The 24,228-nt window shown below is 37.9% G+C and overlaps 6 protein-coding genes across 7 annotated transcripts in view; 3 read left to right on the top strand and 3 right to left on the bottom strand.

The window, feature by feature from the left end:
- LOC6562740 (dynein axonemal heavy chain 7) overlaps positions 1–1,947 on the bottom strand; it is a 31,240-nt gene extending 29,293 nt beyond the window's left edge. Inside the window, exons 1-3 of one of the 2 annotated variants that reach the window (XM_032735997.2) lie at positions 1,888–1,947; positions 1,119–1,703; positions 832–1,056 (exon numbers count right to left, since the gene is read on the bottom strand). In XM_032735997.2, the coding sequence (XP_032591888.1) occupies positions 832–1,056; positions 1,119–1,654 (761 nt within the window). In that variant the 5' untranslated portion in view covers positions 1,655–1,703; positions 1,888–1,947. Of the gene's footprint in view, positions 1–831; positions 1,057–1,118; positions 1,729–1,887 lie in introns of those variants that run through there. The other variant, XM_043214474.1, reaches the window with a different exon arrangement.
- Positions 1,948–2,145: 198 nt separating this feature from the next.
- On the top strand, positions 2,146–4,029 carry LOC6562739 (elongation factor Ts, mitochondrial). The gene is made up of 3 exons (XM_001989220.3): positions 2,146–2,308; positions 2,380–2,628; positions 3,357–4,029. Exons 1-3 carry the CDS (start codon positions 2,150–2,152, stop codon positions 3,885–3,887), a joined length of 939 nt encoding a protein of 312 aa, XP_001989256.1. The 5' UTR covers positions 2,146–2,149; the 3' UTR covers positions 3,888–4,029.
- Positions 4,030–4,909: 880 nt separating this feature from the next.
- LOC6562738 lies at positions 4,910–5,932 on the top strand. The gene is made up of 3 exons (XM_001989219.3): positions 4,910–5,303; positions 5,399–5,428; positions 5,611–5,932. Exons 1-3 carry the CDS (start codon positions 4,910–4,912, stop codon positions 5,796–5,798), a joined length of 612 nt encoding a protein of 203 aa, XP_001989255.1. The 3' UTR covers positions 5,799–5,932.
- A 7,821-nt stretch (positions 5,933–13,753) lies between these two features.
- On the bottom strand, positions 13,754–22,618 carry LOC116805263 (the record flags this gene model as incomplete). Its single annotated transcript, XM_032736173.1, has 2 exons — positions 22,388–22,618; positions 13,754–13,779 (listed from the first exon to the last, which is right to left on the bottom strand). Coding segments are annotated over exons 1-2 (135 nt in total), but the record flags the coding sequence as incomplete, so codon positions are not given.
- On the top strand, positions 14,291–21,459 carry LOC6562010 (villin-like protein quail). The gene is made up of 7 exons (XM_032736172.2): positions 14,291–14,521; positions 17,329–17,538; positions 17,599–17,801; positions 18,248–19,241; positions 19,832–20,866; positions 20,921–21,112; positions 21,184–21,459. The coding sequence occupies exons 1-7, from the start codon at positions 14,492–14,494 to the stop codon at positions 21,295–21,297; spliced, it is 2,778 nt and encodes a 925-aa protein (XP_032592063.1). The 5' UTR covers positions 14,291–14,491; the 3' UTR covers positions 21,298–21,459.
- A 6-nt stretch (positions 22,619–22,624) lies between the features above and the next one.
- LOC6562009 (mitochondrial inner membrane protease ATP23 homolog) lies at positions 22,625–24,147 on the bottom strand. Its single transcript, XM_001989217.3, has 2 exons — positions 23,436–24,147; positions 22,625–22,917 (listed from the first exon to the last, which is right to left on the bottom strand). The coding sequence occupies exons 1-2, from the start codon at positions 24,060–24,062 to the stop codon at positions 22,717–22,719; spliced, it is 828 nt and encodes a 275-aa protein (XP_001989253.1). The 5' UTR covers positions 24,063–24,147; the 3' UTR covers positions 22,625–22,716.
- Between the last annotated feature and the right edge of the window lie 81 nt (positions 24,148–24,228).

The raw sequence follows: 24,228 nt of genomic DNA on the forward strand, positions 1-24,228 counted from the left end.
TTTGATAAGTTCATAACGACTTTTTTTTCAATTAAGAAAGTCTCTTTGTATGAAAACAAACCGTTTTTAATGAGCATAAATTATACAGGAACTTTCTTTTTTGCATTAAGTTTGTTGCTTTTTGTAAATGAAAGTTGCAGTGAAGTTTAATTTAATTTAATAGCTGACGGCTTAAGGTGTTAAGGCGAGCACTTGTTAATGAGCATAAGTTACGGAGGTAATTTCTCTTGTGCATTAGCATTTCGGGTTTTTAAATGAGGAGAGTGAAGTATATTTTAATTTAATAATTGCTGACCTAAAGTTTTTAAATAAGCCGTTTTTAATGAGCATAAATTATTTGGACAATCTCTTTTTTTCTGCATTAAAATTGAATTGGAGAAAAATTTAATTGAATTTAATAACTGCTGACTTAAGATATTCATACAAGCATAAATTACGAAGGTAAATATAATAATTTAGTTAAACAATTTGTGAATTAAAGTTTGAAAAATAAGAGTTTTTTACTTGAATAAATAGTTTAGGTATTTTTGAAAAGATTTAAAGCGAGCAGTTTTTAATCAGCATAAATTATCGAGGTACTTTCTTTTTTCATGAATATTTTTGTTTTTTAAATTGAGAGTAGAAATAAAGTAATTTAATTAAATAATTTGATGGATGGAAGCTTTTAAAGTAATCATCATACATAAAGAGAACTTGAGGGTCTAAAACCAACCGTTTTTAATAAACATAAATAACGAAAATAATTTCATTTTCATTCCCCCAAAACGAGGTATATCTTATAAAATTATCTATTATCTACAACATATCTACGAGGATTGCTCCCACACTTACCGATAGCGCCAATGGTTCATCAACTTATCGATCTCCCTGCGCTCAGCAGTCTTAAATTTAGCTGGACTTCCCTCATGCGTGAGGCGATCGAGGACCGAGTGTCGCAGGACAAAATCGACAACAGCCTTCTTCATGGCAAACACATAATCGGAACGCACTTCGGCTATATTCTCCACAAAGGCCGAATCCCATTTCTTGAGAAGAGCCGGCACAAGATTATCAATTCTGCAGCGAAAGAGTTTAATAATTATTTAATGATTGGAGAGAGGTGCTTAAAGTCAACCCACCGTTGGAGCGTCTTTTTGCTGATGGTGGAGACGTGAATGGTGTCGATTCCATGCTTAATGTAATAATAATAGCGTAGCACTTCCCGTTCGCCCTGATCGGGAAATGGTTCACCCTCCATTCGGTGCAGCGTCGGATCCGGATCCTCATCCATGTGCAGAATCAACTCGACAAGTTTGCTACGAAAATTCTCGCGCTCTTCTCGCATTATCATATAATTGGATTTGCCCTTGTGCTCGCCATCCGAGCGCTTGTCGTTGGATCGTCGATGCGAACGCTGGCTCTTCGAGCAAGACATACTCTCGGGCAGATCGGAGAGGGTTTGGCCATCGAACAGATGACTTGCACATTCGGGCATATTGAGTTCGTACCACAAACGACGCGATTTATAATCGGAATTCGCCTTCGATTGCAGTATGCTTTGCAGCACATCGGGCTTGGGTCGGGTGTAAAGCATCTTCGATTTGGAACAGATACGTCGTGCCCCGCAAACCGATGTAAAACTGGATATTTTCTTATTCGGATTATGTTTGTCCATTTCGCTGGGTTTTCAAATACCGCGCGCAACGTTCGGCGAGGTGGCAACGCTGCTCGCATATATATCGAAAGAATACAAATTATTTACAGTGACGCTTTCGATTCATCGATACGTGTGTGTGTGTTGTGTGTCAACTCGATAGAAGTGTAAATATGAACTAAAAAATACCAAAATTATGTGAAATATATAATTTATAAATATTGCACAAGCAATCAAAAGATTAAGAAACTTACTTTAATTAGTTAATGTTTTAATTACGCGCCGCAATCGCGTTAATTTGTTAATTATTTGATAGACAGAGCCGGTGTTTTGAGCATGACGACGCGTTGAAAACAAATGCAAAGCACAACGAAATTGATTTAACAAAATAACAAAAAGTCAATTGTTGCCACTGGCAGCAGGCTGAGAGCAACAAGTTAAATATTCCATAGCAACCCCAACTGGCTAACTGGAAATTTACCCAAAAAAAAAGAAACAAAATTTTAATATAAAAGAATGTTGCTGCAAAAGTTCTGTCGGCGCACGTTGCACACCACGCGGCAATTGTGCAACAGCCTCGAGAAGAGCGCTTTGTCCACGCTCCGCAAAAAGACCGGCTACACTTTTGCCAACTGTAAAAAGGCGCTTGAATTGCATAACAACGATGTCAATCAGGTGAGTGGGTGACGAGAGAGAGAAAGGGAGAGTGCATGTACTCAACTAATATTCATCTGCTATGCTTCCAGGCAGAGAAATGGCTGCATGAACAGGCGCAATCGTTGGGCTGGTCAAAGGCCACCAAGCTCTCGGATCGTGTCACAACACAGGGCCTCGTCGGCGTGCTCGTGAGCGGCAATCGTGGCGCTATGGTGGAACTTAATTGTGAAACGGATTTTGTGGCACGCAATGAGACATTCAAGCGGTTTGTGGATCATGTCTCACGCATTGTGCTCCACTACACAGACCTAACGGAGTTCGACGGCGATTTGTGGAAGGTAAGTTGGTAGATGTTTGAGGGTGGTTTCAAGGAACCTCAAACTGTAACCAGTGAGAGTAACTTTATGAGTATTGAGTATGTGTTAGTATTAGTAGTTGTTAATCTTTCAAAATAATATATTTTTATACAATATGTAATTACTTAGCTGTAATAACAGCAGCTGCTTGTGTACGGGTGTAGTGGCAATCAAACTGTAACCATAAATCAGCTGTATTAACAAGCATATGCATCCAGTGATACTCAAAGTGTAACTAGAAAGCAGTGACTAAAGATAATTGATTTATATTTAATTTGAATATATATTTAGGCTTTGAGCATTATTTGAGACTATTAGTATTTAAAAATTATATATTTTTATAAGATATTTTCGAAATCTGATAAACTTACAACTCATGTGAAATACATATTTTTGAATTGATCTATTAATTATAGTTATAGTTAGTTATCGACATTTAAAACATATAGTGACTCTCAAACTACGGTTGTAAGGAATTAAAGCTATCAAGTTTATTTGGAGAAGTAATTGATAACACAAGTGGTTTTACAACTGTAACGGATTTTGAATTTCAAATGCATTTTTAATTAGCTGTAAAGGAAAATCAGATTTACAGACTGATTAGCAAACTAGAAAACCCAGAGAAACAAAAGCAACCAAAATTCATATTCTTTTTCATTTTTACAATATATTCTGCAATTTATTAAAATCAATTACATTTTGTTTTTCAGCTTGGTTTCGAATCGGAGGCTCTTAGAAATCTGGAGACGCCACAGGGCGGCTCATTGGCCGATCATCTGGCGCTGTTGATTGGCGCCGTTGGTGAAAATGCGAGCATTCGCCGTGCGCTCTGCTTCAAGGTGAACAATGATCTGCGCCTCGCTGGCTATGCACATCCTGCGCCGACAAATGTCGGCACCACACAGGACATAACCCAGGTGGGCAAATACGGAGCAATTGTCGCCTATCGCTCCCAGCTGGATGTCGACGATCCCGAATTGCAAAAGGGCATTTGCCAGCAAATTGTGGGCATGAAACCGCTTAAGGTGGGTGAATACGATAAGGATACGCCGGCGGAGAATAAGGACGATGAGACGTGTCTCATCCATCAGGAGTATCTGCTGGATGCGGACAAGACGGTGGGCGAGGTGCTCAAGGAGCACCGGGTCAACATCATCGACTATCACCGCTTCGAGTGCGGCGAACAAACGCAACAACATCTCAAAGAAATTCTGCAAGCCCAGCAACAGAACAGCAATTAAAAATAAAAATACAACTATTATTAAAATAATAGCAAAATAATATTAATATTAATAGCCTGACCTTCTCTATTGACGCTACCAAATCTGTTGTATAAACAAAAAGAAATTCGATAGATTAAAAAAAAATGTGAACAAAAAATAATTCTCGAGTGTATTTTTTAAAGAGCATGACGCATGCCCCATGTTGAGGGTAGAACGACGAATGCGGGAAGCACGCTTGAGCGCCTCTCGCTGCTGCCACTGCTGCTGCTGGCTAAAAGCCAAAAAAAAATGGTTTGCTTATGAATCAAGTTTTGTTCTCTGCTCGCCGGTTAAATTACCCGCATGTCATGATAAGTTCCACTTGCCCCCCACCTCGACGGCAAATGAGATATGCGGAAACACACACAGGTGGTTAATGTAACCCCTCCATTTTGCTACAGGGTTAATAAAGCGTAGAAAGTACTCTGTTTTTTATTGTGTAGAATAAGCTCCCCCTTCGAGCGTGCTGCATTTGACAGCTCCTAAAACTACAACAATGCGACACTTCAGTTTTAGTTTCGGTTTTTTTTTTAGTGTATAAAATAAATATATATGTACTTTTAATGTAAGAAATTGTTGTGTGAGATTTTGTGATTAACTGGTGACCTACTAGATTTAGTGATTAGTTGCCTCCACTAATTATTATTAATGGCAATGCGACTTTTCAGTCAAATTTATTTTTATAGTGTATAATGATATATGTTTGTAATGTAGAAAATTATCAATACCATAATTTTGGTAATTAATTAATAATATAATTTTGTGATGTAATAAATGATTGAACTGATTTTGTAAATAATTAGCTGCCCCACAATATATATTTATATATTGTAATTTTTATTACAAATGAGAATCTTATTTTTTGGTGTTTCCAGTAAGTCTATGTTTTAAATAAGTTACCAACACTGGCATAACAAACTGTCAAAGACAAAATGCAATCATTTGTCAAACTTGACAAACTGACAATATTATAAAAAATAATTGTAAAAAGAGAGAGCAAAATGGAATTTACGGATTTGGAGACATTTCGTTCCAAGTATAGCGATTTAACGGTAACCGCCGTTCCAGCCAAGCGACAGAAGTTGGATGCGCAGCCAGAGAACTTGGATGCGGCCAAACATGTCGAAAAATCGCCAACGGCGCTTGTGGAAATTATTCCCATCATAGCCTCAAACGCTGCTGCTTCCACGTTCCAGCAGAGCAGCAAACGAATTACCAAACAGGAACAACAACAGCTGCAGTTCCAGCAGCAGCAGCAACTGCAGCAAGCAGAGGATGATGTGGCCTATTCCAATGAGTATCGGCAGGTGTTGGCCAAACTGGAGTATACCAAATATGCTCAGGCTCAACTCCAGCTGATGTCTGCTTCCAATGGCATTGCTGGAAATAGTTATGGTAAAAAAAGTTAAAAAGTGACTAAATTATTACAATTACCGTAATTTCACCTTTAATGTGGATGTGTAAACACTTTTTATCCCACTTTTTCACAGATTCCAATGACATTGGTGGAAACAGTTATGGTAAGCAATATAAAAATCGACTGAAGACTTAAAGAAAGTTAAAGAGACAACGCCCTCTCTCATTGACAATATTGGTCAAAAAATGACTAAATAATTACAATTAGCATAACTCCAACTATTAAAACCAAACATTTGACTTACACATGGATGTGTAAGCAATGTTTCTTTCACTCCTCACACAGATTCCAACGGCACTTCCAATATTGTGGATGTGTACGACAACCTGTTGAGTGTCATCGCTGAAATGCAGAGCTGCTTGGGACCCACAGCGATGGGTTTGCGAGCGCCAAAGGAACGTCTCTTGCGTGACATCGGCCATGCTCGTGTCCTTGTGCGTGAGTGTATATTGATGCTAATGCACAATCAGTGAAGAAGTGACGTCACTCAGCAGCCAGTGACGTGACGTGTTAATTGCTCTAATTCGTGCCGATGAAGCTTTTGTTTTAAGTGTACCCCAATAAAAGAACAACAATAAACAACCACAAAAGCGTGAACTTCCAAGAACCTACATGCACACACCTAAACACATATCTATACACACAATAGGTAAATTTACTCACTCACACATGCATATGTATGTACTTTTTTGGTATGGTGTTCAAAAAGGGTCACAAAACTGAGCGACGCCGACGTCGACTGCGGCAGCGACTGCGACGCATGTTTTGACATGCGACCGAGCCTCGCTTCAATTGAAGTCCAAATGCCGTTGGATATTCAGTTGTAAGCCGACTTTTCACGGGTTAAGCCAACTGCGATCGCACACGCATCGCCAATTGTTAAAACTTGGATTGGGGCTGCTTCCGTTCACAATTCGGGTTAATTTGTTTGGAAAGTGCGCAATCGCTGTCGAGGTTTTTATTTCCGCTGCACAATTTTCGCAACATATTATGAGAGTTACGCAAAAAAGAAAAGAAATAGAAATAAATAAACAGACGTTAATTATGTGTGCTTGCTGAGCTCTTCACTCGCATGCCTCTCTCTCTCTCTCGCTCCACCTATAGCGCATGTAACGGTTAATTTGCGAAAACAGCAAAAGGCGAATTAGGAAAGCAGAGCGGGAAAACAGCGTTGTTGGTGACAGCTGCAAAAAAACATAGCGAAGTGCGAAAAAGATTAAAATTGTTTAATTTGTTGATATTGCTGTAATTGGGGAGTGGCATTTGCAACTAACAACAAAACAACAACAGCTGCTGAAATAAGCGAAGCCAGCTGCAAAGTGTCGCTTGCAGTTTTTCTTCATTTTGCTTTGTGCTTTGCATTTTGCATGACTGCAAAAACAACACCAACATAAAACAGCAACAACAAATTAGTGTACAAAATGCCGCCGTTTAATTTCATTAAGCAGGTTAGTGTGAAAATAAGCATCCATTTATATAATACATGTCTTAATGACTATATTATTGTGCAAATGCACAACATGAATGCAAGTGAAAATTGAATAAATAATTTTGTATAATAATTGATATGCTTTGGAAAAACAACTATTTTTTGGGGATTATATCATTTTTCAATAATTAATCTGCCTATTTACATATGTAAACATGAATGTGTGCATAAATAATTATGTATGATAATTAAAATCGTTTTGCGAAAATACAAATTTAGTGGCGATCTGGCAGCAGATCATATCATACAACAACTAATCTGCCTATCAAATTGAATAATTGAATAACTAATTGTGTATTATATTTATTTGCTTCGGAAAAACTACAATTTTTTTCGGCGATCAGTTGCATTATTCCATAACTAATCTGCCTATCAAATTGAACTGAGTTAATATTTACATATATATGTAAACATGAATGCAAGTGTGTACATAAATAATTATGTACAATATTTAATTCGCTTTGAAGAAACTTAGTCGATCTGGCAGCATATCCCTAAAAGTTGAAATGTTTTTTCAATATACAAACAGACTTTGAATATATTTTGTCATACAAATGAAACTCTATAAAAATACATTCATTATAAAGCACACAGTAAAACGAATTTACAGAAAGAGTGAATTATAAAACGACTTGCACATAAAAATACATACATATGTACTTACATGCATACATGCATACATATATTTAGACTATGTATATGTTTATGTATTTCGTGCATTCTTTTTTAGAAGGAAGGCGTGTGTAGAAATTGTGTTTTATACGGATCACGACTTCTATTTCCGTTAATACGCTCTCAGTCACGAAGTGCGTTTCCAGCTGTAGCCCAGTTGATATTTGTATCAAGCTTGTCTCAACTAACTCTGATATTTAATCAACTATTATTCTATTATTTTTAATTGCCTGCGTCATCTTTGATATCAATTATTATCGACTTGTTTTTCGTCAAGAGAAGATAGAATCATATTAATGTTTTTTACTACCGTGAGTCATCTTTGATAAAACTAAAAATCTAATTTTGGCAACGCAAGACAAAATCAAATTGATTTCGTTAGGCAAACTTTTTGAGGAGCATTGTTTTAAGTAGTATGTACATATTTAACGAGGATACGATACGAATTAAATAAATATAAATATTTTAAAGTCTGATATCTTGCGGCCATAGAATATGTATTTGCTATAAGATTTCCACATTATTTATTTATGCATTTCAATAAATTGATTATTAGAATCGGTAACGTTTTAGATGTATTTCCAGATTTTCCCACACTATTTTCACCCCAGAGAAACTAAACCAATGCATAGCCTAGATATTTGCACTCGTCTTTCTTCCACTTTGCCCCAACATGAAGCATGAAAAAAGATGCCGCAACACAATCTGTTCAAGCCATGAATCTGCTTTGTAGATGAAGTATCGATAATTAAACAGTTTGCTTGCTCAGTTAATTAAAATATGACATTGCTACCGTTATTCGATGCTCTTCTTTTTATGTTTGGTAGCAGATAGTAAACATATCAACTGCTCTGCATATTATCAACAAAGCGACAGACGTGTCTAATTGGCAAACACAAAAGCGACACTCTTCCAGCAAATGAATGGAAATGAAATCAAACGCCAACCAATTTGAATACAAAAATAGATTTAACTGGAAAACACAACACAACACACACAAAAACACACACAAAACACAAACACAGCTGGAAACACAACGGAGACGCGGCTTTTGTAATTAAGCGTGTCTGCTGCTGTTGCTGCTTCTTCTAGATGCGCCGCCAGAGATAGCTTCCGGTGATTAAGCTGAAGATGAAGATGAAGCAGAGAAAGAACCAAAGAACAGGAGAGCGAGAAAGAGAGAGAGAAGAGGTTAAATATAGGTGGGAATAATTTCCAATGGTCAAAGCTTTCTAGTACAAACGAATAATTTTTGGTTTATGTTTTTTTTTTGTCTCACAATGCAAATGGAGATTGTTTTCGGAGGCTAGCCGCAATGGGATCATATTTCTGGGCCGGACCAAGTCAGGGCTTAATGAATGAGCCAAGACCATTAAAGCCACATTTTGTTTAATTTGGAGGTGGCTTTTATTTTTTTCTTTTCGTTTTTTTGGGCCGTGTGATAATTAAGATGAATGACCCTCCCAGAGGAGAACGGTCTGGAAGTATATTAGAAAGTTATTGCACCATAACATTTAGACACTAAGTACACTCGCCAAAAATGTGCAGACCAAGTGAATTGTGTTTAACAAATGAATGTATTTTAGTATCAGTAGCAAAGCATGAGAAACATTTTTAAATACCTCTCTAATTTTAAGAAATTTATTACTCAATTGTATTTCTTTATTTTTTTAGAGTGTAGTTCGAGTTTCGCTTGAGATGAAGGGAGGCTTTATCTTTGACTATGCGCGCCCATATATTTGCATTTTTCTTATTTATCTATTTTTTCGACTTGGCCAGGTTAATTGCATGTTAAATAACTGTTAAATAACGGTTAGCAGCTAACATCTGCAGCTGTCGGCGTCGGTATTGTTGTTATTGTTGTGTTTATGGTTCAACCGAAGCACAATTGTTGTTCAACTTCTTGTGCAATTGTCTGCCGCCTCCCTACCTCCTGCCCACCTGCCCTCCTGCTTAGCTTTCTTTTTAGCTGGGGCACCCACTGTAATAATGCTCAAATTATTTTGAACTTTGGCGAGACGAGACGAGACGAGCACCCACATCCAATTCCACAACTCCAACTCCAATCTGTAGACGTGTTTCTTTTTCGGCGTGGGAAGACAGGCAGCCCCAGCCCATGGTCTTAGGGTCTGACTTCATACCCTTTGCAGAGGGCATTATAATTGTTTAGTGAGGTTTTTTGACCTCATATAAATTACTGATCAGCATCCATAAAAGAGTCGATATATAAATTACTGATCAGCATCCATAAAAGAGTCGATATATAAATGAATATGAACATGAATACCAGTAATATATACAGATATATATATATATATTATATATATTTGGTACAGCCATTGTATATTTTGGAGTTGGCCAAATCGGTTAGGTAAAATCAGCCAAAAGATGAGTTCTTGTTTGCAAAACTCTTTTGTTAATCAGGTTATCCGTATCAAATCACACATTTGCAAAATATGATCGATCTTATATGCACTATATATATATGTGCTTCTTATATTTTGACAAAAAATCATTGACATCGGACTATCCTATATCATATATTTCCCATAATAATAACAATAATCGGTCGAAAATTAGTTTTTCCACAAATAACTTTTTTGCTTAACAAGTTTTCCCCAACATAAAAATTCATTATGTATGTGATTTATTATGTTCCTAAGAACTGGCCATAAATTTTGTAAAATCGGACTACTATCTCCATTACCATGTCCAACATTGGTCCATTTTTGTAATTTATAGCAAAAGGAAAAGTTGACTCCAATTTGCAAGTGTATCTTATCTTTGGTGTGTCTTTCTTCCTTATTTCGTTTCTTTTCTTTTGTCAGCTGTTTGCTGTTTTCGTTACGCTTCCCAAATTGCGACTCACAGTGGGCTATCAATATAAATAACGGTGGCCATCGAATCGAGTGAAATGCCGCATTGCTTTCGATACAAATCAATTCACATCAAGCCTATTAAATTCGTCGCATCTTTCGAAATCAATTTTCTTTCACCTTTTGTTTGCTTTATCTAAGGCTAATTAATAATTATATGTTTAAGAAAAACTGCATTTCGTGAATACCTTTTAAAGTCGTTGCTTTTGCATTGCAACGAATTTGATATAAACTTACTTTAAGAAAAAAATGGCAGAAACGTTTTATTAATGAAAATTCGGGGAAGTAAGTTTGAAAAGAGTGAGTTTATAATCTTGGGGTTAAGTATTTTCATCCTTTCTTTTTCGAGATTTAATATCTCTTATTGGACTCACATGGCATTCAATTAAATAGAAAGTTTCACATCTGACTTATTAATCGTTTTGATCAATGATTCCTTGTATTAAATTTTGACATGTTCAACGCCTCATTGTTCACTTAATCCTAATCACAGAGCTCATTTATAATTGAGCCATATATATATATATATATACATACATTTTGTAGGTGACTGGTATTAATTATCCAGAGTAGAATACAAAGTATATTTGTGTTTCTATATTATCTCTACATTTGATCAATGATATATATTGTATTCCAATTGGAGGGATATATATATATATATGTGTATTTTATAAATGGGTGCATCATATATTGACAACAATTGTGGCTTTTTTGCTATGAAACTTTTAATGCTACCAAAAACGGATGTACACAACAAATAACTCAGTTAATTCAGCAGACACTGGTTAGAAAATACTCTTACAAAATCATTAATCATTACAATTCAAAACAAAGTCTTCATTTCCATTTGTGACTGCTTGACTTGGTCTGATCTTGGTCTGGACTTGATCTGATCTTGGTCTGGACTTGATCCGATCTTGGTCTGGACTTGATCTGGTCTTGTCATGTCTGTATATAATTAATTATGGCAATTAACGTTGGTCGCCAGAGAGAACGTTCTTAACGAATGACTGTTGAAGAGAAAGGGGGAATCGCAGCATATTTGCCATAGTTTATAGCCAAGAAGCAGAGAAGAGCTAGGTTGAAAAAAAGCTAGTAAATCGGCACAGTTTAGCTAAAAGCTAGCGGTGTCAAAAGCAGATGTGGAATACAACAAATCAAAGCGGTAAATTTGTTGCTGCTCCTCTTTCTTCAATACGTTGTTGCTGCTGCTGGTGTTGCAAGTGTGGTAAAAATGCATTTAATGCCATGACATTGTTTAAACTTTACGTAAATGTCGTTAATGGTTGTTGTTTGTGTTGTCTTCAAGTCGAGTCTGAGACCGAAACTAAAAAAGCAAACAATAACATTGTTGCATTTGTTTGTTGTATGTTGTTTTTTTTTTCTTGTGTTTCTCATTTTTCGGTTTGAAAAGGAAAAGTCAATTGTATTGTGTGTGTAATTATCATAAATTGTAAATTTACATTTTTCATCACAATATTTTTGTTGGATTTTTCATGCTAAAAGTCGCACATTTTTCCAATGGCAGAAAATGCTTTGCATTTTACAATTTGCTTTCATTTTTATTTTTCATTTATTTTTTTTGTTGATTTGTTGCCAGTCGGTTGACGCCTCAACCTCAATGGTTGATTGAACTTGGTCGACAGTTGGAGTTTTAGTTTGGAGTCTGCTTTGGTAATATGTTGTAAGCAAAAACCCCAGACTGAAAGTCTGAAGTGAGGGCGAAGGTGGGGAGGATTGTTTGTTTTGAAAGGCAGTTACAGAGTTACAGATACTTGACTACTTAGTTCAAGCCCAAGGCGCACTCGTTAAACCCATTACCATTAGCTTCTTATACGCTTTACACAGACACACTCACTTGCACAACTGCCTATTAAAATGCTATTTAACGAAAAGCGATTACAAACATTTAAGCTTAACGAAAAAAAATACATCAAAATTGTTAAACAAATCATAAACAAAAGTTCGCTAACATTTCAACTGCTTTCCACAATTGAGATTAGGTGAAAGATGGCAAGAAGAAGACAAAGACTAGCTTATGGCAATTGTTGTTGCCTCACGTTGCCCGTTAATGATTGTGGCAAATGAATGTCTGCCACAACTCTTGACTCCTTATGCATAGATCATAGGAGTGAAATGCCCAGCGAAGCAAAACAATTGACAAACCAATGGAAACCTGATAGATGCATCTTATGCTTAACTAACTCTTCCTCCATCCCCCCATCCCTCCCTGCCTCCTCGCCATGCCATGCCTGATTGCATATGGAAAATGTCAATACAGCAAGTGTGGCTAATACGATTGTTAAACAAGTCGTTTGAGCCTAAAGCAACTTGCTGTTGTACCCTTTTTCAATTATTAGTCTTTATTTACTACTTTTCTGTAAATATATCTTGCTTAAAATCTATAAATCTACATTCAGTCTATCGATCAATAGCTTTATCATAAAATATGTGAATCCACTTTACATTATATTCTTCAATTTAACAAATATTAGAGATTATTATTAAACCCTTAAAATAATCAACTTTTGTTTTCAGAATCTATAAATTATGTTTTATGCAAGTTCCTTGAATAAATGACAAAGATACGAAAAATACCAAGTAATATTTTAATTGTCTGCTAAGATGAAACTAATTTTCTTAACCAAAACGTATATTCATATTGAATTTTAAATTAACAGCTGTGTTTTATGTTCAAAACATTTTGAAGGTAGCTTAACAACAGGTTAACAATTTTAAAGTAGTCTTTAGATACGCAAAATCGCAACTCATTATTTTTCAATTTAACAATCTATCTAATAATCGAATTATATATTTATTGTATTAATAATATAGCTGAAGGCCAAAGCCTGGCTAAAAAAACCCCCTTAAGCTAGATTGTTTAGTGTATATACATGTTACATTTTCAAATGCTTTTTAGTACTGTCTAAAGCTCAACCTTAATTTTTGGTTTACTTTTTTGACTTTTACTTTTTAGAAGAGATTAAAAAGACTGCCGCTCAGGAGACAAGAGCCACCAGCAAGCGCAAATACCCTTCAAAAGGGAGCACAGTCAATTGGCTAAACGACTTATAGGGTAATGACAGAATATCTACAAGTATCCCTTTTCTAGGCCTGTTTAAGTACATATGTATTTCACATGTTGCACATGTTTTTGATGTGAGCTGTTGCCATTTGGCCAAGACTGCATACAACATATGCCGCCTCTCACTGAAAAACCGCAAGAAGAAAACTGAACGCTGCGCTTTCTGCTTTTCTTCACTTTGCTCGTAGCACAAAAAAAAAAACAAGCCAAGACACATAACTGATAATTTCATTCATGTTCCACTCGACTCGGAGTCGAAGTTGGATTTGGAGTCGAAGTCGAAGTCGGCTTCTCGTCGTCGTCGTAGTCGTCGTCGTTGTTTGTTGTTGTTATTGTTGATGTTGTGTAGACAAAGTCGGGTCTCTTGTGAGTCACAAGCGTAGCGCTTCCCAGTTTGTTGGCCAAGTGTGTTGGCTCTTTGTCTCTTTGGCCATAAACTTGGTCGCATCGCATTTGCGTCGACCAGTCTGCATTTGGCTTTCTGGCAACAAAGACGTCGCGAGGCGCCAGGCTTGTTACCAAAACTCTACTTCTCGACTCGATTCTCCTCTCTCTCTCTCATCTCTCTCGCGGTCTCAGTGTGTGTTAACTTGGCTAAAAGGCCACAATTGCGATTTGCACAATCTGTGAGGCATTTGCCTCCTAATCATCAACCTGACTTGACTTTAATTCACTTTTACTTTGTTTTACTTTTCAATTGAATTTCCAAAAACAAAAAAATACAAGAAAATACACAACAATCCACAACACTTCACAAAACAACAAAAATAAACGTTCTAAAAATTGTGAAGTTATGAACGCGCTAAAATAGTGTTTTGAATATATATAAATATATATCTATAAATATATATATGAATATCGTTTCGTGATTTTGGGGCCAAAAAGGATTTTCACTTTTAGAGGAGTCGCTGCGTCGACCGGCACATGGAAAACTAGTTCAAGGCTGCCTGCCTCAACCTGTTGCGGTGCTCTTTAAACCGAACCGATCTACAAATCTATCTGTCAACAGACGCTACAATTGTTGCTGCCACAACTGTAAAAATGGAGCTAACGTTGTCGCCAAAAGAAACGGTATTTACCTGGTTTTTCATTATGCATACTTATCGCCACAAAGTGTCTCCATCTCTCTCTAAATAACTCTTTGTCTTTATGTCTTTCTATCCAACAAATTGATTTTGTTGTGTTTCTTGCACTAATCACAAGTTGACATTTATTATTCAGCATCTACTGCGATTTATGAGTATTGTTATTGCACTCACTGCAAATTAGAATCATGTTCATAATTTTTGTCTGTTTAGACAGCATTTAGCAAACAATATTATTTATTGCAGAGATTCAATTAGTTAATTTACTTTATTTGATTTTTAAATTGCTTTGCCGTAAAGGTTATATTACTAGTTTATTTCCATAAACTTGCTTACAGCTTAACGAGTGCTCAAAGCACTCGAATTATATACTTTAAAGATTTCATAATCATCTGTGCATAAGTATATTTATAATAGTATGAAACACAATTTAATAAATATTTATTTGATATATATATCTTTCCAATCGGATATATGATCAACTACACAAATTGTATAAAGATCGTTGGGAAAATATGGAAGATAAATCTTATATTAATATTAAATAAATTATCCAAAAGTAAAAACAGACATTTTCTGTTCTATGATAAGTAAAGTTTTGTGTTCTCCTAGTCGAGCTCTCTCGACTAGAGTATTCATATTTGTTTTTATTAATGTTTTGCGACATTCTTTTTCCATTAAATACCCTCAAAACTGAGTCATTATATTTCGTGTTATCCTTATGCCTATTTAATTTCGTGTTTATTCATGTGCTTAGATTTTTTATTCATTTTTTTTTTTTTAATTTCACAAATGTTTTCTACTCGGTTTTTCCTAATTGCACTTGACAGAATTTTGCGTGCGTTTCGTGCTAGGAGCTCATTAAAAGGACCTTATAAATGGACTTAGACTAGATACGCATTTTTTGACAGACATGAAATAAGTGCCAACCAAATTAAGCCAGACAACAAAGGAGAGGGCTCAAGCGACTCGAACTGGATAGTTATCAAAAAACTGACAGACAAGATTTGTCCCCAAAATAATATGTAATTTGGTTAATGTGTACAGTTTATGTCAACAATAATAATACTGGATTATTGTTGTTGGTCACAAAATTGCTCAACGACTTTTGCTTTGAAATTTTAACTGTACAAAAAATTGTGGTTTTTGCCACTTGGCTAGAACATTTCTATGGGCAAAATTAACGCTAATTGCTCGAAATAAGAGGAGAAAAACCAACAGAGAAGCGAAAACAAAAGCTGTGAAAGTTTGAACAACATCTTGAAATCTTCATCTAGCGTTTAGGAGCACCTCTCCAATGTGCCAGTTTTTTATTTATTTTTTTAGATTATTTTTAATGGCCGTGACAAATGTTGTTTGAGTTTGTTGTCAATCGTTGTGTCAGCCGCCATCAGTTTTTATCAGAGCGACTTCCCAATTAAATAAAAGCAATGCAGACCAATTCAAGTAATGTTTTTACAATGCTGTTTGTGCAGACAATAATTAAAATGATTTGATGTTAAAAAGAAGACAATTTCATTTACAATTATGTCGTTTGGGGATCTGCTCGATGGCAGCACCCAACAATTCAACTTCAATCTCAGAGTCAGTGTAGCATGAACTCGTTTTTGGTCACTGCACAAGAGTACAAAAGAAAAATGCCGTATGGAAAATGTGTTTATACAATATAATTATTATGTTGCCAAAACAAAAAACAGACACGTTTATTAATTAAGCAACAAGCCGATATAATCACCACAAGATAAAGATCTGTTTTCAGCTAATGCAATTCATTTCTCATGTTTGGTTAGAAGAAGCCTCCAAGCTGCTCCTCCTCCGATCTTTAATCATCCATTGTATATAACGGTAATCGACCACTTTCCACACAAGTCGCAAAGAGCGGCGAGCGTATTCCATAAATAAATAAGAAAATTAATGTTCAATAAAAAACCAAACACAAACTGGCTGCTGGCTGCCTTTCTGCCTTTCAGCCTGCCCGCCGGCTGCCCGTCACACGTCTGGTACAGTTTTCACTATCATTTGCTGTCGCCGCGCACTTGCAATCGGGAAAAGTCAAATGCAGAGCGTTAAAATACGAGTTTTTGGTTTGGGTTTTTTGGCTTTTGGTTTCGGGATGGTGACAAGCACATCCTTTGGCAGCTGTGTGCCTGCCAGCAACGTCAAAAGACAAAAGACCTCCAACAAATTTAGTGGACTGACAATATATGTCGCATGCTCGAAATATACAACTGTGAAACCATTTGAAAGGTGTTTTGTTCGCCTTGAACATGTTGTTTTCCATTGCTGCTGCTGCTGCGCCGACAGGCAGGCGTCATTAATAACTACTGTTTGTTAACTGCTGGAAAATGTAGCTTCGAAAGTGGATTTATCAATTGAATGTGATTGGAGTTGAGGAGGCGGCGTACAAATTAAGAAGGTTTTACTACTGTATTATTCGATATTTATTTCGATTTTCTAGCAAGAGAAAGAGGTACGGAGAGAATTTCAATAATGGGAGGCTTATTTCTATAAACACTTTAAAGAAATATTACAATTACTGATAGAGCTTTGCACAATTTGAAGAACATTTTGGTTAACGAAATCTGCGTTTCTCATCTGATTAATATTGTCAGGATATAATATATATCAATTGGTAGACTATTGCTTTAAAAATTGTGGTTTTTATTGCTGTAGGAAATATATTCTATAATCTATATTCACAGATTCATCGTTTATTTTTATAATCATACATAACTTTAATCTCTAGCTAATTTGAAAATCTCAATCTCAAAAATGTATATTTTAATTTCTCAGGAGGTGCGTCCCGATACGATACCGGACCTCAAGGTGGATGCCACATTCCGCAAGGTGCCCAAGCATGCAATAAGTTTTGCACTGTGGAAAATCGATGAGGATCGGTTGGAGGCAGTGGCTCGCTCGCAATATGGTACCTTCTACGACAACTGTGCCTACATCATCTATGCAGCCAACTTGGTGGGACACTATGCCAACCACGAAACCATCGTAAGTACAAATCTCAATCTCACTTTAATATCCCACTAATCTGGAGTTCTCCATTTGCAGACACGCGAACAGAAGGCGAATGTGCCGCTGGAGCGTTACATTCACTACTGGCTGGGCAACAATGTCACCGAACAGAATCGCTCTAATGTCGTCCACAAAATCCAGGAGCTCGACTCCTATCTGGGCAATGTGGCGTCCATTTATCGCGAGTCGCAGAATAATGAGAGCGCTCGCTTTTTATCCTACTTTAAGAATGGCTATGAGTAAGTGTTGCAAGCCGACCAAAAAAGTAGACTAAGAAAATAAGGACCTGAATCTTCGAAAATAATATTTTATATAGAAGAAAATTCTTAAATTATTATTAAACAATACAATTTTTTACATAGTTTAGAAATTTACTCAACTTATCTTGAAAAAACTTGCGATTTTGCGGGTATTCGAAGCTGAGATCCTTCGTTCTAAACTGTAATAAAGCAGTCGAGAGGGCAAATTTAATTACTGCTTTCTAAATTTCAGAAAGGATTTGTTCTACTTTTTTTGAAAATCATTTCTTAGTAGCAAATATTTATATTTTAAATTTGGGACTGTCTATGAAGGGCAAGTCCCTCTAAAATTACAATAAAAATGATTAAATTTAGCGATTTTCGAATGTTTTTTCTGAGTGTAAATATCACAAACTTTAATATCTATTTCCTCTTGGCAATTTCAGTGTACGTTCCGGAGCCTTGGTCAATCAGCCAGAGCAGACGAGTCTCTTTCAGTTGTATGGGCGCAAATGGTTGCGTGCCGTTGAGTTGGCCAACATTGATTGGACGCACTTCAATTCGGATTACATAATGGTGCTGCTTATGGACACCATTACATTTGTATGGATCGGACGCGCCAGTGCCTCCATCGAGCGTCGCAGCGCCTTGGCCTGGGTGCAAAGACAGCGCAAGGATGATGCTGCCACACTCTGCATTGTGGACGATGGCTACGAGCAATCGATGAGCGCCGAGCAGAAGCAGCTGTGGAACACGGTGTTGCCGCTGCAACAACGTATAGTTTATCAGACAACCAAGTCGGGTAGCGATTGCAATTACGATTGCAACAGTAACAACAACAATAATAAGACCAACGGCAACAGCAGCAACAACAGCGACAACAGCAACAGCAGCAATGGCAGCAATAAATTTCGCATTTACAAATGCAATCAACGCGGACGTTTGCATCTGGATCAACTGGATGTGGGCATGCCCGGCAAGGATGACCTGAGTGATGCCCATGGCGTCTATTTGCTGGACAACTATGGTCAGAGCATTTGGCTGTGGGTCGGTGCGCAGGCAACCCAAGCGGATGCCCTCACAGCCATGGGCAATGGACGTGCCTTTGTCAAGAAGAAGAAATACCCGAATAGCACTTTGGTGGTGCGCGTCCTCGAGGGCCACGAGCCCGTCGAGTTCAAGCGTCTCTTTGGCAACTGGCTGACCATCTGGCAGGATAATACACGGGGCCACAAGCCCGTCTCCACCAAATTTGGCAAATTGGATGCTGTGCTGCTGTGTGAGCGACCCAAAATGGCTGCGGACACCCAACTGGTGGACGATGGACGTGGCGAGCGCATTATCTATCGCATCTGTGGCGATCAGTTTGATCAGCTGCCAGACACCAAAGTTGTGGTTTTCACCACCAACGCCTCCTATGTGGTCAAGTACACCATTCAGGTGAGTGGCGTCAAATTGTGGTTTCTTGTTCATTATGCTTGAGTGGGTTTTGACTCTGTGGCTGGGGGAGTTATGATATTGCGAAATACCCTAGTAAAGAATTGAAAAAATAATAATTTACAAGTTTAAAAGTATTTTTTGTATAGTACCAACCAGTAGTGAGTAGCATCTGCAACCCTAAAGAGCATATATATATTTAAAATAAAATCTTCAGTTTGATTTTGTATAGACCAAGACGTATTATTCATCAACTGCACATATTTCATTAAGATCGTCAAAGAAAGGCTGGTTTTCATACTGGCAGCAAGCCTACTGAATGTTTACCAAGTGGACTTAGAGTATCTCCGAGTCGAGCTCTCTCGACTAGACCATTGTAACATAATTTTTACAGTCTAATGCCAAAAGTTTTCTTTATTTTGGAGATTAATTTCAACAAAGCTGTCTTGCAGCAACTGAAACTCGGCTCAAAATGGAATTTGTTTAATTTGTTTTTATAGTATTTTTTATAGATATTTGTGCAAGCGTACAATTATCATAAAAACCTGTTGCATATATTAATTAAAGCTTGTATTCATATTTATATATTGCAGTGCGCTACTGTTGTGCCTGCTGATCTGGCTTCCGTGGGCATAAAGAGCATCATCTATCAGTGGAACGGTTCGGAGGCGTCAGCGGAAACAATAGCCAAGGCCGACAGCTATGCAATGGCCAGTTTTGAGAAGTTGAACGGAGTGCCGAGCATGTTTGTGCAACTATACGAGTTCGATGAGACGCCACACTTCTTGCAACTGTTCGAGGGCAAACTGATCATCATGCGTGGGCAGCGAAGTGAGTTGCTGCACTCGAACAACAACATGAGCTGGGACTTTAAGACGAACATTATGTTGGAGACATTTCTGCTGAAGGTGTATGGCGATGCCAGCTATAATGGCAAAGCTGTCGAGGAGCATCGGCTATCATCGATTAGCTCCAAGGATTGCTATGCCATCAAAACGAATCATGTGTGGGTCTGGTGCGGTCAGAGCAGCACTGGCGATGCTCGAGAAATGGCCAAGGCTGTGGGCGGTCTGCTGGGCGAGAGTTCGCTGGTTCTGGAGGGCAAGGAGAGCAAAGAGTTTTGGCAATCGGTGGCCATGTACTTCAATCAGACGCTCGTCATCAATGGCCAATCCTCGGCAAGCAGCACTACGAGCAGCAGCAGCAGCAGCGGCGCCGGCAGCATGTGCAACGGCAGCAGCAATGGTGGTGGCAACATTTCACCCACATTGAGCAATAATTGCTATCTAAACACCACAGTGCCCCTCAAGCCACGCCCACCCGTCCAACTCTTTCTCGTCTGGTGGCAGCAATCCCAGCTACGCTGCGAGGAGATCTTGGGCTTTGAGCAACAGGATCTGTGTGCGGATTGCACTTATATCCTTGACACAGGCACCTTGGCCTATGTCTGGCTCGGCTCGCGGGCGCTGAGTCAGGAGCGGGAGCGTTACATATCGATTGCACAGTGCTATGTGCAGAATTCACCATTTGGCAGACGATCGGCGACCGCTTTGGCTGTTGTGCGACAATATGCCGAACCGAATGTCTTCAAGGGCTTCTTTGAGACGTGGGACAATGAGTGGGGCAAGGTAAGAAGTCTTTACTTTTATATATCAACCATTATTTAATTGTTTAACTCTCAGAATTTCCTTGGCTACGATCAACTGCGTCAGAAACTGGGTAGCGTGGCGCCCAGCAATTGCCTCAAACAGGACTCGGCTCTGCTGCTCAACAACAGCCAAAAGGATTTCGATGGACACAAGAAATATCCGTTGCCGGTGTTGGTGCAAGAAATGGACATGCTGCCACCCGAAATTAATCCGTTAAGGCGTGAGGTATTATATCAATTTATTAAATATATACATATATATATATATGTAATAATATTCGCCTTCTCTTTTTTTAGGTTCACCTCACGCATGATGATTTTGTTGCCGTCTTTAAGATGTCCTTTTATGAGTTTGATGAGCTGCCCAAGTGGAAAAAGCAGGAACTTAAAAAGCTCTACAAACTGTTTTGAGGCCAATATTGTGGAATTGTTGAAACCTCTCACACACACCCATACACACACACACACACTGTATATAATACACTTCAATTGGCTTTCTTTTACCTAGCTGGTATAGTAATAAAGCAGCGTTAGTTATATATATATATATATATATAAAATATTCCCCATACTTGTAGATTATATATATATTTGAAGCACTATTATTATGAAATATAACAATGAATCGATGGTATATATCATCACAAATCAGGTTGTCGTTTCCACTTCCGAAGAGTCGGGGTCATCATCACCGCCGGAACCTATTAACAATATATATCCTTTATTAACTTTCTTTTTTTATTTAGCTCGAACTCACTGGGAAATATCAAGCCTACTATAAACTCAAATATGCCGCCCAATAAATCCCAGAACATTTTTGCTTATTGTCCGCTGTGGCTATCGTTCTGTAACTAAATGACAACCATTTGGGCCATATTTTTTTCTCGAAATAGTCTGTCGACTATTTAATGAGCCGTGGCCGAAACGCAAAACGTTTTTATTCGTATCAATCTCTGGGCTTCAATTATTGGCCAACTGGGTCAATAGCTTGCGTTTATTGAAATGCTTTTACAAATGTTCAAAACAAATTTATTAGTAAATTGTTGCATCCATGCTCTATTTGGTCTTAATAATAATCATCATAATAAGTGCCAAAGTAATCCTCATCAGCTATCAAATTATTTAAGGAGAATCATTAAATTCTTGTAAAATTGAATTATGATTAATGTCACTCACTGATATCGGAGAAAAACAGATCGTTCAGAAAGCCCATCAATACCTCGCATATAGCGCAGCAATCCATTTTTCAGCTTTTCTGAGCTTATTCGAATTTTAGGTTTTTTTTTTATTGCTGTGGCTTTTGATTTTTATTTTGCATTTAATTTGCTATGATTGAGTTAATGTTATTTATATGGGAATATTTTATTGGCATGGACTTGAAATAAAATATTGTTAATGGTTGTCTTCCACCGAATCGTCGACGTTGTTGTCAGCTAGAGAAAGGCGTTAACTATATATATTAAACATGTTATAATGATATCAGTTGCATTTACAAACTTACAGCCAAACAGCACATCGCCAATCATTTCAAGTATAATACCAATAAACTCACAATCCTCCATGGCTTTTAAACGTTGACTAAAGTTAGCATCGAAACGCAGGGCCTTCATATAAGGCCAACAAAATTCATTTGATTATTCGGGCTTAACCTTGAATTCATTTCACGACTAATGTGCAATATTAATTTAATTTGAAGCTATTTTGTAGCAAATTCAATGTTAAATAACGCATTGCAAATAATTGCCCTTTGTTCAATTCATCTCTTAAAACATATTTTTATTGCCCAACATTAACAAAGAGTGTAATTAATTTTGTTGTATGTAGCCTGTGCTAATAGACATCGTAGCCGTACATGGGCGCCTCCATGAATGCCTTCTGCTGATCCGTTGAATTACGCCGTATTCTACGACCAATCGGCTCCAGATCCGCATAGCACTTGGGAAACACTCGCTCCACAGCAGCCACGGCCTGTTCATGGCTTATATTGCGCACGGCGAGCACAGAAGCAAGTGCCTTTGATTTGACACAGTTCTGCAAAGATTTGAAGTTAAATAAGATTAGAAATAAGCGTCTGCTGAGAATTGCCAAAGATTGGCTGCCCAATGTGAATTCAAAATCCTTGAATGCAATTTTATAGAGAATGTCATTGGGATTCTAACGAGCTAGAAGTATTTTTGCTAACGCACTTTTGTCATTTAGTCAAAACTCCTCCAAATCCTTTAGCATCTCGATGGGACACATTATTGAGATCACATTAATGAAAGCTATCGTTTTGCATGCATACTTTCAAGGATTCAAGGGGTAGGTCAGAAAAGTGAGACAACTTTAGATAGAGTACATCCTTGCGATTCTGCACGAAATCCTATGAAAATCTGCAAGGATTTAGTCGAGCTAGAGCCTTTTGGTTGCCACTTGTTCCCCAAAACGTATGCATCAAATCTTTGACTGCGGGAAATTTAGCCAGTGCAGCAACCCAAAATTGTGTCACCGCTAGGGGTATTTTGAGTCTTATTTAATGAGATTCATAGCTAGAAAATAGTTGCACCTACCTGATGCGCTTCCTTGACATTGAATGGCGATGCATCGCCCTGCATCATGGCGCTGAGGAAAGAGCAATGCGCAAGATTCGCCGCACGGATTTCGGTGCAGGCCAAATGATCCACATTACGAAAATCCAAATCATTATTGCAATAGTCAAACATGTGAATCATTTCGTGTGTTAAAACACCATGTACCATGCTCTTATTCGTAGCCATATTCTGGCAGACGACTATCTGATTGAGCACTGGGTCATAGCCACCGGTCACCGTTGGATCACACACCTCGCACGAGATGTGCCGCCGCAGGTCCATGGGACAACCAGAACTGCGCAGGGCGCCCATCATCAGTTTGACCAGCGGACCATTTTTCACACACCAATACACATTCTGTTCGCACTTGTAGCGATCGATGTTCTCCTTGCCCTCCATCCCCATCAGGATTCGCGACCATTTCGGTTTGTAGACCTCGCCACGACGTTCTGGATAAAGATCATAACCCCATTCCTTTGGCTCTTTACTCGGTGTGCTGCTCTCCTTTGTGTCTGTTACGGGCTTTGTATCGTTCACTACGACGGCGGCGGGTATTGTTTCCGTTGTCGCTGAAGCCTTGGCAAACACTTGTGTCAGGAAATCCATTAAATATCACTTTTATTTAACTTTGACTTGTGTTGTTAAGGGGCCAATGTTAAATAACAAACCGGCAGCTGTTTGCCAAGTGCTGCCAATGCGTGCAAAGTAGTTGGTATTTTATGTGTGCTTACACGATGCAATTGGGCGTTCGACTTTAGAAAGCAACTAGTGC

The sequence above is a fragment of the Drosophila grimshawi genome, unplaced genomic scaffold, assembly GCF_018153295.1.
Source record: "Drosophila grimshawi isolate 15287-2541.00 unplaced genomic scaffold, ASM1815329v1 contig_1377, whole genome shotgun sequence".
Lineage (NCBI taxonomy): Eukaryota > Metazoa > Arthropoda > Insecta > Diptera > Drosophilidae > Drosophila > Drosophila grimshawi.